The sequence below is a fragment of the Bos grunniens genome, chromosome 19, assembly GCF_055505025.1.
Source record: "Bos grunniens cultivar Pamir isolate PY7600 chromosome 19, Bosgru_T2T1.0, whole genome shotgun sequence".
NCBI classification, from domain to species: Eukaryota; Metazoa; Chordata; class Mammalia; order Artiodactyla; family Bovidae; genus Bos; species Bos grunniens.
The window spans coordinates 27,372,212-27,386,617 of NC_141183.1; the positions used below are offsets into that span (position 1 = coordinate 27,372,212).

General features: G+C 49.4%; 1 protein-coding gene across 4 annotated transcripts in view; it reads left to right on the forward strand.

Annotated features, from left to right (window-relative positions):
* ABCC3 (ATP binding cassette subfamily C member 3) overlaps positions 1–14,406 on the forward strand; it is a 48,436-nt gene that overhangs the window by 25,609 nt on the left and 8,421 nt on the right. Inside the window, exons 18-28 of one of the 4 annotated variants that reach the window (XR_015147725.1) lie at positions 4,688–4,855; positions 5,174–5,366; positions 6,812–6,926; positions 7,099–7,246; positions 7,344–7,551; positions 7,915–8,154; positions 9,293–9,492; positions 9,648–9,774; positions 10,834–10,935; positions 13,518–13,664; positions 13,815–13,973. Coding sequence is in view for 3 of the 4 variants with exons in the window: in XM_086358207.1 (XP_086214333.1) it covers positions 4,688–4,855; positions 5,174–5,366; positions 6,812–6,926; positions 7,099–7,246; positions 7,344–7,551; positions 7,844–8,154; positions 9,293–9,492; positions 9,648–9,774; positions 10,834–10,935; positions 13,518–13,664; positions 13,815–13,973 (1,878 nt within the window). In the remaining variant the exon portion in view is untranslated. Of the gene's footprint in view, positions 1–4,687; positions 4,856–5,173; positions 5,367–6,811; positions 6,927–7,098; positions 7,247–7,343; positions 7,552–7,668; positions 7,790–7,843; positions 8,155–9,292; positions 9,493–9,647; positions 9,775–10,833; positions 10,936–13,517; positions 13,665–13,814; positions 13,974–14,406 lie in introns of those variants that run through there. The other 3 variants (XM_086358207.1, XM_086358209.1, XM_086358210.1) reach the window with 3 other exon arrangements.

Consider the following 14,406-nt stretch of genomic DNA (forward strand, 5'->3'; position numbering starts at 1 on the left):
TGATATTTCTCCCAGCAATCTTGATTCCAGCTTGTGTTTCTTCTAGTCCAGCATTTCTCATGATGTACTCTGCATATAAGTTAAATAAACAGGGTGACGATATACAGCCTTGACAAACTCCTTTTCCTATTTGGAACCAGTCTGTTGTTCCATGTCCAGTTCTAACTGTTGCTTCCTGACCTGCATACAGATTTCTCAAGAGGCAGATCAGGTGGTCTGGTATTCCCATCTCTTGAAGAATTTTCCACAGTTTATTGTGATCCACACAGTCAAAGGCTTTGGCATAGTCAATAGAGCAGAAATAGATGTTTTTCTGGAACTCTCTTGCTTTTTCCTTGATCCAGAGGATGTTGGCAATTTGATCTCTGGTTCCTCTGCCTTTTCTAAAACCAGCTTGAACATCAGGAAGTTCATGGTTCACATATTGCTGAAGCCTGGCTTGGAGAATTTTGAGCATTACTTTACTAGCGTGTGAGATGAGTGCAATTGTGTAGTAGTTTGAGCATTCTTTGGCATTGCCTTTCTTTGGGATTGCAATGAAAACTGACCTTTTCCAGTCCTGTGGCCACTGCTGAGTTTTCCAAATTTGCTGGCATATTGAGTGCAGCACTTTCACAGCATCATCTTTCAGGATTTGAAATAGCTCAACTGGAATTCCATCACCTCCACTAGCTTTGTTCGTAGTGATGCTTTCTAAGGCCCACTTGACTTCATATTCCAGGATGTCTGGCTCTAGGTCAGTGATCACACAATCATGATTATCTGGGTCATGAAGATCTTTTTTGTACAGTTCTTCTGTGTATTCTTGCCATCTCTTCTTAATATCTTCTGGTTCTGTTAGGTCCATACCATTTCTGTCCTTTATCGAGCTCATCTTTGCATGAAATGTTCCTTTGGTATCTCTGATTTTCTTGAAGAGATCCCTAGTCTTTCCCATTCTGTTGTTTTCCTCTGTTTCTTTGCATTGATTGCTGAGGAAGGCTTTCTTATCTCTTCTTGCTATTCTTTGGAACTCTGCATTCAGATGCTTATATCGTTCCTTTTCTCCTTTGCTTTTTGCTTCTCTTCTTTTCACAGCTATTTGTAAGGCCTCCCCAGACAGCCATTTTGCTTTTTTGCATTTCTTTTCTATGGGAATGGTCTTGATCCCTGTCTCCTGTACAATGTCACGAACCTCATTCCATAGTTCATCAGGCACTCTATCTATCAGATGTAGGCCCTTAAATCTATTTCTCACTTCCACTGTATAATCATAAGGGATTTGATTTAGGTCATACCTGAATGGTCTAGTGGTTTTCCCTACTTTCTTCAATTTAAGTCTGAATTTGGCAATAAGGAGTTCATGATCTGAGCCACAGTCAGCTCCTGGTCTTGTTTTTGCTGACTGTATAGAGCTTCTCCATCTTTGGCTGCAAAGAATATAATCAATCTGATTTCGGTGTTGACCATCTGGTGATGTCCATGTATAGAGTCTTCTCTTGTGTTGTTGGAAGAGGGTGTTTGTTATGACCAGTGCATTTTCTTGGCAAAACTCTATTAGCCTTTGCCCTGCTTCATTCCGTATTCCAAGGCCAAATTTGCCTGTTACTCCAGGTGTTTCTTGACTTCCTACTTTTGCATTCCAGTCCCCTATAATGAAAAGGACATCTTTTTTGGGTGTTAGTTCTAAAAGGTCTTGTAGGTCTTCATAGAACCATTCAACTTCAGCTTCTTCAGTGTTACGGGTTGGGGCATAGACTTGGATTACTGTGATATTGAATGGTTAGGTAAGTAAAAGTAATGTTAAAAACACCTTTACATGTGTTTGTTGGCAGTTTGTATATCTTCCTTGGAGAAACGTCTAGTAAAGTCCTTTGCCCACATTTTAATCAAGTTGTTTAGTTTTCTGTTGTTGAATTGTAGGAGTTCTTTATATATACTAGATGGTAACCCCCTATCAGATATATGAGTTGCAAATATTGTCTTCTGGTCTGAAGGCTGCCTTTTCACTTTACTGATTGTGTCCTTTGATTGCACTGAAGGTTTCAGTTTTAATGTGATCCAGTTTTTCTATTTTTACTTTTGTTGCTTGTGCTTTTGATGTTATATTCATAAAGTCATTGCCAAGTCCAATGTCATGAAACTTTTTTCCTGTGTTTTCTTCTAAGAGTTTTAGAGTTTCACCTCTTTTTTTAGATACTAAAGATTTCAGTGTATATTCCTTCAAAACAAAGACATTCTCTTATGGATCTATGGTTAAGTCATCAAAATCAAGAAATTTATCACTAATACAGTGTTACTATCTAAAAACCACTGCCTGACCTTTGAAATGTCATCGTTTATCCCAGTAATGTCTTTTTTAGTTGTTTTCTTTCCTGTCTAGAATTCAATCCAGGATCATGAGTTGCCTTTAGTTGTCATATCTCTTCATTCTCTGTCAATCTGGATAACTTCTCAGTCTCTGTCTTTTATTTTTAAATATTTATGTATTTTTTTTTTTTTTTTTTTTTACTAAGATAGCCGCCGTCACGGCCGCGACCGCCCCGCGGGGCCGGCCCGGGCCGCGCTCTCGCGGCTCCGCCTCTCCTCGCCGCCGCGGCCCGCGTCGGATCCGGGCCAGCCTATTGCGCCGGCCACGTCGGCGGGGCAGCGGCCACGCGCCGGTCCCCTAAATATTTATGTATTTATTTTTGGCTGTGTGGGGCCTTGGTTGCATCATGCAGGATCTTTGTTGCAGCATAAGAGCTCTTTCTTTGGGCTCTTCCTTGCGCCATGCAGGCTTCTCTCTAGTTGTGGCACACAGGCTCCAGAGCATGCGGGCTCTGTAGTCTGTGGCACGTAGGCTCTCGAGTTGAAGTGGGCAGGCTCAGTAGTTACAGTGTGAGGGCTTAGTTGCTCCACAGCATGTGGGGTCTTAGTTCCCCAACCAGGGTTTGAACCTGCATCCTCTGCATTGGAAAGCAAATTCTTAACCAGTAGACCACCAGGAAAGTCCCAGTCTGTCTTTTAGAATATCAACACTTTTGAAGAGTACAGGCCAGGTGTTTGGCAAAAAGTTTCTCAATTTGAACACAATTAGTTTTTTTTTTTTTTTGCAGGGGGATGGGGAACCAGAGAAGTAATGTATCCTTGGTGCGTCATGTCAGGAGGCACATGATGTCAGTTCTTGTCTTACTGACTAATGTTAACTTTGATCTCTTGCTTGAGATGATATCGTCCATTGATGATTTCATTTTATAACCTTCATTGATTTTTGCCTGAGTCAATGTTACTATGATGTGGACCAAATGTTGATTTTGTAACTCCATTCTTTCTATGATTATTAGTTGGCATTTTACTCTAAGAAAGAGCTTTCCTCTCCTCCCTTTTTACTTATTCTTTAGTTTCTTTCTATCGCTGTGGGCTCATGTTTGCTTATGTGATTCGGTGGATTATAATCCATTACCATCATTTTTCATTTTGATGTTCAATTTGTCAGTGAAGAGTTTTAAGCAAGGACATGAATCGCATTTTGAAAAGCTGCCCTGGCTGCAGTGTGAAGGGGCCCAGAGGCACAGGAACCAGTGGGGAGGCTCTCGTGTTGGTCTGGGGAAGTGATTTGGGTCTGAGCCTGGAAGTGGGGATGAGAAACTTTTAAGAAGGAGTCTGAGATTATAGGAACCCAGAGCAGACCTCCCCATCTACAATCTAACTCCTCCTTCCCGTCTCTCCTGGACCCACACCGACCTCACAAGCCTAATTTGGTGCCCAGAACATAGTAGCACTGAAGGAAGCCTGGCTGGTCGAATGCAGACATATTCACGTCTCAGTCACTATAGCTGCCATGCACCCCTCGTTTCTCAGCAGCTGCAGCTCCCACTCTACATTTGCTGTCCCCAGGGGTCAGTTTCTTAGAGTACCCCTAAAGAGCTGAGCCTGTTCTGGAGGGAATGAGGAAAGCTGGTGGCAGGAAAGCAAGGTGTACCTCTGGGGTCTGCCCTCTGGGGTCTGCCTTGCTGCTACGTGTCTGAGTTTATGCATAATGGGTTCAAGAGTGATCTTACTTTCCCTCTGGTATGTGAATGATCTCAGCATTGATGAACTCTGGGGTGGATGCTGGGTTTCCATTCTTGCTTTTGCCCTTAATAGTTTGGACTTTGGATGAAGTCATTAACATCTTGGGCTCTAGTTTCTTCATCTAGAAAGTGGGGCTAGTGATACCTCCCTGGAAAGACTGACATGAGGACCAGAAGCGACAATTGTTACGAGAGTCACCTGCAGACCGTATCGGCGATGGGAGACTGAAAGGTCTATTACCTCCCGGGGATTTCCAGCCTCCTAGAGTAAGATGGAGAAGGAAATGGCAACCCACTCCAGTGTTCTTGCCTGGAGAATCCCAGGGACGGTGAGCCTGGTGGGCTGCCGTTTATGGGGTCACACAGAGTCGGACACGACTGAAGCGACTTAGCAGTAGCAGAGTAAGACGGTGGAAGGTAGGGAAACCAGCTGGGCAGGGAGCAAGTTGTCCTCACCTGCTCTGGGGGGGACTCTGAGAGCCACCACTCCTTCGTCCATGACCTTAGAGCCTCCCAGGGACAGGACCAGGCAAATGAAATGTGAATTTGGAGGTCTGCCTTGCTGAATGATAATAGTCAGGGCCTTTGTCCCCCTTGTGATGGCCTGACTCTCTTCCACCCATTACACACTTCTCACCTCCCTTCTCCTTCAGGGCATTAACCTGTCTGGGGGCCAGCGTCAGCGTGTCAGCGTGGCCCGAGCTGTTTATAGTGATGCCGACATTTTTTTGCTGGATGACCCGCTGTCAGCCGTGGACTCCCATGTGGCCAAACATATCTTTGACCAAGTCATTGGGCCAGAAGGTGTGCTGGCAGGAAAGGTGAGGCTCCCAGAGACTAAGCGGGCTAAACTGAAGTCTAAGGCCACAGGAGAGGACTGGTGGGAGGCCAAGGGGTTTGGTGAGACCTGGACTTATGGAGTACCTAAGGAACAGGCTGGGCAACTGGGGAAACCTGGGGCAGGGGTAGGCAATGCCCCTCGGGCACTGAGTTGCCTTTGGAGAGCGTAGGTTGAGTCCCTGATGTGCCTGCTCATGCTGCTGGCACCCAAGCACCTCATGCTTGCTCCATGGCCCTGCACTGTGCCAAGGGTGTGTGCTGAGGGCAGTAGGCATGATAGCCTACTGCCTTCTCCCCAGACCCGGGTGCTAGTGACGCATGGCATCAGCTTCCTGCCCCAGACGGACTTTGTCATAGTGCTATCTGACGGGCATGTGTCTGAGATGGGTACCTACTCGGCCCTGCTGCAGCGGGATGGCTCCTTTGCCAACTTCCTCCGCAACTATGCACCTGATGAGGACAAGGAGCACCAGGAAGCCAACAACAGGCTAGGTATCTGCCATTCTTGGCTCTTCATATTCCTCTTCCTTCCCTGCATCTCCCCTGTCCTGGGGCATCTGAGCATCTCTGGACAGCCCTGGTGTTATGCAGGGAGGTTCTGGAGTACTTGGATTATCCATGTGATGTCAGATATCAGCAAGAGGGAAAGTAAACTGGATGAAGTCGAGTCCCTCCTCCTCCTTCTCTTCCCTCAGTCTTCCTATATGTCAAAAGGGCCCATGGGCCCAGGCCCAGCTTGTACAGCAAGGCTGTTTTACAAATGAATTGTTTAGTAAATATGCAAGTGCTTTTTGTTGTTCAGTCGCTCAGTCATGTCCAACTCTTTGTGACCCCAAGGACTGCAGCCAGGCTTCCCTGTCCTTTACCATCTCCCAGAGCTTGCTCAAACCCATGTCCATTGAGTCAGTGATGCCATCCAACCATCTCATCCAGTATTGTCCCCTTCTCCTCCTGCCTTCAATCTTTCCCGGCATCATGGTCTTTTCCAATGAGTCAGCTCTTCGCATCAGGTGGCCAAAGTATTGGAGCTTCAGCTTCAACATCAGTCCTTCCAGTGAATATTCAGGACTGATTTCCTTTAGGATTGACTTGTTTGACCTCCTTGCAATTCAAGGGACTCTCAAAGAGTTTTCTTCAACACCACAATTCAAAAGCATCAATTCTTTGGCGCTCAGCCTTCTTTATGGTCCAACTCTCACACCCATACATGACTACTGGAAAAACCATACCTTTGACTATGGAAGTGCTTAGAAAAGTCATTTATTTATCAACAAATATTTATTTATTGAGCAGCTTTGTTCAGGCACTATTCCAGCAGTGGTGAGACAGCACTGTTGATAGTACTACTGAGACCCTTCTCATGGAGCATATTGAGACACTGAGACCCCCTTGTTGTTCAGTCCTGGCTCTTCAACCTCAGGCTCCCGGCTGGCTCTCAGACCTTCTCCTGGGCTTTCTTGTCTACTTCTGTATATGCAGTTAACCTGTCTTGAGCATTTACTAAGGGCTGTGCCTGTTACAAGATCTTGACACACATTCTTTCCTTTAATCCTCACAATGACACGATGAAGTAGGTACTATTATTATCCCCACTTTACATGCCCGCCTAAAGTCATGTGGTGAGGAAGTGGGATTTAAGCTCAGCCAGGCTGACTCCAGAGCCCAAGCCCCTGACCCTTATATTTGAATCCTCTTCTACACAGTCCCTGATGGGAAGCTTTTCTTCCTGTCTAACATAAGTCTTTCTTGCTGCCTCTTTTTTCTCTCAACACAAAATTGGTCATTTATTTTTATTGTTGTTCTTGCTGCCCTCTCAGTCCCTCTCATCTTTCCCTTTTGCTTATCCATTCAGGCCTCTTCATTGGAGCGGGACTAGGGGATAGCAGGGCCTTGCAGGGTGAGCTTGCCAACCTCTCCTTTCTGCCTCCCCACTGCAGCCTTGGAGGACAAAGAGGATGAGGAGGTGTTGATGATTGAAGACACGCTCAGCAATCACACCGACCTGACAGATAATGAGCCCGTGACGTACGAGGTCCAGAAGCAGTTTATGAGGTGAGCTCCTGAGGATTGTCCACCCCTGGGAGACGGTGGCAGGGCCCCCATGCCCTGCTGGGGAGTGGGGCAGGTGGGTGTTCTTGCTGACACTCCCCGGGGCTCCAGCTGGGGCTCTGTCTGTGGTTGTGCTGGAGGCCGCATCGCTGGGCCTGACCCGTTGCCTCCACAGACAGCTGAGTGCCATGTCCTCGGAAGGAGAGGGCCAGGGTCGGTCTGTGCCCAGGAGGCGCCTGGGTGCGGCAGAAAAGGTCGTGCCGGCAACTGAGGCAAAGGCGAGCCATGTGCTGACCCAGGAGGAGAAGACAGAGCTGGGCACTGTGAGTCCGGTGGGCAAGGAAGGCTGGAGAGGCTGGCAGGCCCCTAGCACTCCTGGGGCTCATGGGAGTCCCCTGTTTGACCGCTGTGGCCACACAGGTGAAGCTGAGCGTGTACTGGGATTACGCCAAGGCTGTGGGACTCTGGACCGCTCTGGTCATCTGTCTGCTGTATGGGGGTCAAAGCGCAGCTGCTATTGGGGCCAACGTGTGGCTCAGTGCCTGGACCGATGAGGCTGCGGTGGACAGCCAGCAGAACAGCACCTCCTACAGACTAGGTGTCTACGCCGCCTTGGGAATTCTACAAGGTGAGCCTGCAGAGATACTTAGAAGGGGCGCCAGTGTTCCCTTCCTCATCTCTGCGCTGCTGGGTCCCCCAAACCATGCCCTTGCCTCTGAATCTCTCTCCACCGTCACGACCCTAGTGACTCCCTGACCTGCCCTAGCAGTCTACCTGCCTCTGGACCTGTCTGGCTCATCCTAGCTATGCCCTGCCTTTGAGTCTGCCTAGTTCACTGAGGAGATCCCTCATCTTGGAACTTGCCCCTGCATTCTGCACCTGGCCCAGGTGAACACGCGCCCCTCTGCCTCCTCCATCAGGGCTCCTGGTGATGCTGTCAGCTATCACGATGGCGGTGGGTGGTGTCCAAGCTGCCCGCTTGCTTCACCAGGCGCTGCTGCACAACAAGATGCGCTCGCCACAGTCCTTCTTTGATACGACGCCTTCAGGCCGCATCCTCAACCGCTTCTCCAAGGACATCTACGTCATTGATGAGCTTCTGGCTCCCACCATCCTCATGCTGCTGAATTCCTTCTACAACTCCATCTCCACCCTTGTGGTCATCGTGGCCAGCACGCCGCTCTTTGCTGTGGTCATCCTGCCTTTGGCTGTGCTCTACCTCTTTGTCCAGGTGTGCCCTGAGTGCGTGGGCATGACCTAGCGTGAGCGTGGCTGTTGTGTGGGCCGGGCTGTCTTGGGGGCCACCTGTGGCAGATGTAGGGAGGGCACACCCCCTTCACCTTCACAGCTGGATTTGATTCAGTAAACACCTTTGTGAAACTCATTTTCCTCACCTGTAAAATAGAATCATAGATCCCACCTCACAGAGTTATCAATAGGATAAAATTAAATCCTTGTAAATTATGACTGGCCCTGGAACTCCTTCCTCCTGGCTATTTTTTATTAAAATATTGTCAACAGTTTAAGACACATTATCCTTCCCTTGTTTTTAGGTACCATCTAAACTTACAGGCCATATCATATGATGCATATATGATACATGATGCATATGATGCTTATCTTATAAACTTACATGGCTTTTAACATAGATGAGTGAGAATATTCAGATACAGCTAACTGTAAAAGGCATTTGTGTTGCTGATCCCCTGTCCTGCCGTTAATCAGTTGATGAAGGTAACCCACAGGTGGCTGAAGCTCAGGCCTGTGTATGAAGACTGTGACCGGGGCTGCACTCTGTCCTGGGACAGGGACTTTCAGCTGTACATCCTGCATGGCCCTGGCCATCTTGGGGCCCACAGGGTAGAGGATGGAAGATGGAGGCAGACTGTGGTTTTGTGGGGCTGACATTTAAACAACCGAGGGGGTGGAGTGGGGAGAGGTTCTTTAAGAAAAAGAAAACAAAATTATCTTATTTTTGCAAATGTTGCAAAATTTTGATTGCATGAACACATTGCCAGGCCCCTAAGTGGAGATAGGCATTGTCACTGACTTGGGAGGCAAAATGAAGTCAGTGCGATAATTCAGGCCTGCAGAGTGAGTGGCCAGGAGCTGAGAGGGAATCGGGAAAGGCTTTGTGGACAAAGTGGCCGAAAGACTGAGCAGAGCTGACCAGAGGGGAGAGAGTGGGAGGAGTTCGTGAAGCCATATCAGGATCCCAAGTCTTGGGTTCTTACGGGAGAGGGAATGGAGTGAGGTCTGAGGGGCAGTGGGACAGATGGGGAGGTGGCTCAGACGGGCCCAGAGGACACGCAGGACTGAGCTGGGATTCCAGGGTCTTGACTCTAAGTTCTTTCTCCAACCTCTGTCAGCGGTTCTACGTGGCTACCTCACGGCAGCTGAAGCGGCTGGAATCTGTCAGCCGCTCGCCCATTTATTCCCACTTTTCGGAGACGGTGACTGGCTCCAGCGTCATCCGGGCCTACGGCCGCAGCCAGGACTTTGAGACCATTAATGATGCTAAGGTGGACACCAACCAGAAGAGCTGCTACCCCTACATTGCCTCCAATAGGTCAGAAACCACTCCGTCAGCCCCTGCTCCTTCCATGAGTTTCCGCCAGGGTCTCTGCAGGAGAGACCCTGGTGTTCTGGGTCCAAGCCCCTCCTTTCCCCTAAACAGCCCCCTTCTTGCATCTGCCCCATTTCCTCCTTGCCTGATCTCTACAGGTGGCTGGGGATCCGAGTGGAGTTCGTGGGCAACTGTGTTGTGCTCTTTGCTGCACTCTTCGCTGTGACTGGAAGAAGCAGCCTGAGCCCAGGACTGGTGGGCCTGTCTGTGTCCTATGCCCTACAGGTACACAGAGGTCTCAGCCCCAGAGTAGGGCCGCCCTGGGGCAGAGGCCAGATTTCATAAGCATCTCCTGAGTACCCCACTCTACCCAAAATGGGGACCAGCCACAGATTTTGATCCTCCAAACTGTGAGCTCCCAGTCAAGCATAGAGAGTCACTCCCACCAGCAGGGGATGATACTTCGGGGTGTGCAGATCTTAGTGGAGGAAGGACAAAAGTTAAGAGCCCAGAGGAGGTCTCTACCTGGGGGTGTTGGAGAAAAGACCTTGGAGCTTGGCCCCAAGAGACAAATAGAAATTTGCTGTGCCTGCACAAGATCTAGAGGTCAACCCTGACAGGGGTCCTGGGGCAGGGACATGGAGAGCTAGACTATACCTTATTTCACAAGCCTGCAGAGAAAGTACCTGGAGCAGGTAACTAGAGCCTGAGCAGGTCACCCTGATATCAGCTGATACTGTCAAAAGGTTAAACAACTGCAAATGGAATTTTTGTGAAGCAGATCATATTTGCAATGCCTCAGGTGACTCAAGTCTTTGAGTTTTGATAAATAAAGGACAATCCAGACAGGTCAGTCTTCTCAAACTATTAAGTATGCCCATGAATCACCTGGAGATCTTAAACTGTAGATTCTGATCCAATAGGCCTGGGGCTTTGGCTTTTGCGTGTCTATCAAGACTTCTTGATTCACGAAGTGTGGTCTGAGGACCAGTTGCATCATCTGTGAGCTTGTTAGAAATGTAGATTCTCTAGTCCTACCACAAACCTACTGAATCAGAAGCTACATTTTAAGAAGATTCCCTGGGAAATCTTTCTTGCGCATGTTAAAGTTTGAGAAACACTGGGATGGGGAGCCTTTTGTTTGAGACACACTGGGATGGGGGGCCATTGTCACTGCCTGAGGTACAGTTGTGATTAGAGCCCCAGGTGGCGTAGCTATGGGTTTGCCCAGGCCCACCTGGGTCATAGTTAGGATAGGAGCATAGTGAAGGAGTCTGAACTCCTCCCACAGCCATGTCAAGGGAGTACAGATTGCCACACTTATGACCCAGTCCCTCTGGCTAGGTGACGTTGGCTCTGAACTGGATGATACGAACGATATCAGACTTGGAGTCTAATATTGTGGCTGTGGAGAGAGTCAAGGAGTACTCCAAGACGGAGATGGAGGTGGGTACGGAATCAGCCTGGGGCAGGGAGAGTTGAGGATAGCTGGTAGGGGTGCTTGATGGCCCACCATCCATCCCTATATCCCCTTAGGCCAGCTCTTCAGGTGGCTCTTCATTCAGTCCTTAAAGAGTGTCAACCAGAGGTCTATGTGAGGAGGCATAGAGGATTCAGAGTTGGACAAGACAATTCCTGATGAGTAGCTAACAGCTCCCGTGTTCCAAGCCCTCCTCAGTCCCAGTACTTTGTCCTCCCTGGGACCCCCGGTCTGGGGACCTACCTCCGTCCCTCGGTCCATGAGTTCATCCAGCCTGGATTCTGTGCTTTACCAGTGCCAACACTCTCAACTCCCTCACCCTCCTCTCTCAGTCATCTCTCTCCAGTTGAGCCCATCTGTCTACCTTCTACATGCCGGTGCTCGACTGCTAAAATGTTGCTGGAGAAAACCACTGATTTTACTTCAAGTTTATAACCACACACCACTGCTGGCTATTCCCATCTTGCTTCTCCAAGAAGCATGTTTTTCCAGTTTCAGAAAGATTTGTTTTGGCCATTCCCTTTCCTTAAGCTCCCACTCCCTGTGCTCAGCCATCGACCTTGCCTAACAGTTCAATGAGGAAATAGGTTATGAGATGTGAACTCCCTCAGCCTTCCTGCCTCTAGACTTTCAAACCTGCCTGTGTCCCTTCACCTTTTCCCTTTTAACGGAAATGTCCCTTCTCGTTTCAAAGTCTACTCCCTCTACTTGTTCCCATGGCCACCCGAGGACTTCACTTCCTTAATTACATGCTACATCATCCATCTTGCTCCCTCTGTTGGATGATTCCCAGCCACATGCACAAATATGCACTTGTACCCTCCATTCTAGACTCTCAAACCAACCCTCCCTTTCCTGTGTATCCTGTATCCCATTTCTCTGCTCTCCTTTGTCATGAAACTAGCTTTAAAATAGGTGCTCTCCCCCTGCCTCATCAGCTGGTGGCCTGTCTGCCTCCTGCAGCCTGGCTTCTGGCCCTATCACTCCACTGGGTGCACTCAGCAGTGACTTCCTTGGTTCCAGAGATAAGGACGCTTCGCTGTTCTTCTCTAGCTCAACCTCTCGGCATTATTTGGACAAAATACCCCTCGCTGCTTCTTGAAGGCACTTCATGGCTTTTGTGACCTGAGCTCCTGCCCTGTCAGCCCCCATTGAGCCCCCACCCGCTCTGTTCCTCCTAACCTGGCCTCTCCTGCCCCTGGGGCCCCCATCTGTCCCTGTCTTCTCCAGGCTTCTCTTATCACCCCCTCCTCCCCCCATTCTCTGGGATCTTCAAATTCTCTCTCTTCATGCCTAGCATTACAATTTCCCCTGTCTACATACATGATCCTTTCTCCACAGCCTCAAAAATTCTGCCCCCAATCCTGCTACGCATTGTTTTGATACCTCCTCAAGAGAGCATGGCAACCCACTCCAATACTCTTGCCTGGAAAATCCCATGGACAGAGGAGCCTGGTGGGCTACAGTCCATGGGGTCTCGAAGAGTCAGACACGATTGAGCGACTTCACTTTCACTTTTCACTTTCATGCATTGGAGAAGGAAATGGCAACCCACTCCAGTATTCTTGCCTGGAGAATCCCAGGGACAGAGGAGCCTGGTGGGCTGCCGTCTATGGGGTTGCACAGAGTTGGACACGACAGAGGCAACTTAGCAGCAGCAGCAAGAGAGCAGATTATCTGTACTGGCTGCTTTGTTTCTTGATTGCTGACACTCTGACTCCCCCATTTCAAAACATCCTACCCTCTCCCTCCCCAAATAGCAGCAGAGAGATCCCTTAAAAACATACCAAATCACATTATTCTTCTGTGCATGGCCCTACATCTTACTCAAGGTAAAAAATACAAAACAAAAAAACAGTCCTTAAACTGCCCTGCAAAGCCCTACATGGTGGGGTCTTCCACTACCTGTCTCCTACCTCTCACCTTTGTCACTGTGCTCCAGAGCACACTGGGAAGTATTTATCCTTGCTGTTTCCTCTGCCTGGCATGCCCTTCTCCTGGATATCTACTTGTCTTGTTCCTTTACTTCCTTCAGGTCTTTATTTAAATATCACCTCCTCCAGGAAGCCTTCCCTGACCACCCTGTACAGAACAGCAACACCAGGCACTTCTCCATACTCATCACCATCTGGCATTATATAGACTTACCTATTTGTTAATTGTATGCCTCCTTAGATTAGGATGTGAGCCTCAGAGGGACAAGGACTCTGTCTAGTTTACCTTGGCTACCCCACTACCTGTCATGGAGTAGCCACTCAATAATAAAGAATGATGAAAGGGGGAGTGGGGGCATGTGGAAGGGGCTACTTAGGCATCTTGGGCATGAGGGGAGTAGAGGAGGGCAAAGTTCTGTGGGGAATAATGTCAGATGGATAGAGTCACTGAACCACAAGGTTGGGCCACACAAGCGCCAGGGGCTCCCCGCCAGGGTCCCTGGTAGGTGAGGATGGCAGGGGCCTGGGAAGAGAGGCAGACTGAAGATGGAAGAGGGCTGGGCTGGGGAAGAGACGTCCCCCTGATGCAGAACCTGTCCTCCCCTGGTGACCAGGCCCCCTGGGTGGTGGAGGGCAGCCGTCCGCCAGCAGGCTGGCCACTGAAGGGTGAGGTGGAGTTCCGAAATTATTCCGTGCGCTACCGGCCGGGCCTGGAGCTGGTGTTGAAGGACCTGAGTCTGCGAGTGCATGGTGGCGAGAAGGTGCGTGTGGGGCGGGTTTGTGCCTGGGGAATGTGGATCTGTGGGATGGCAGGTACCCAGCCTAGGGGTCTGCTTAGCCTCAAAAAGGAGTCCTAGAGACAGACCCACCAACTCCCCAGCCTTTGCCTGACAGCCTCCTACCCTCTCCAGGTGGGGATCGTGGGCCGCACTGGGGCTGGCAAATCGTCCATGACTCTCTGCCTGTTCCGCATCCTGGAGGCGGCTGAGGGTGAAATCTACATTGACGGCCTCAACGTGGCCGACATCGGGCTCCATGACCTGCGTTCTAAGCTGACCATCATCCCCCAGGTACCAGCCTGGCTTTGTCTGGTCACACTGACCAGTGACCCTGGGGGCAGGCTCCACACTTGTCCTGTAGCTTGAGGTTCAAGACCGGGACTTCTATCTGGGAAGCTGGGGAGCAGGACAGCAGGAGCAGAGCCACAGAGCGATCACCTGTCATGGGTCTGGAAGGGACAGATGTATCCTGCTCAATATCACCCTGTCCTCTGACCTCCTAGACCAACAGAACCACAGACTTCCAATTGGCCCACGCCAGCGGTGTTCTATCCTGCTCTCCTGGTTTCACAGCTCTGAATTACGTTTCACTTTTTCTGGCTTCTCTGGAGTATTTTTCTGCTGACTGGACACTTTGGAGTCAGATTAGCAGCTCAAGGTTTCTACTTTAGCAGAGGACTTTGGGTTGGCAAAGCTGAGGTTTATCACATCCCCACAGGCATTT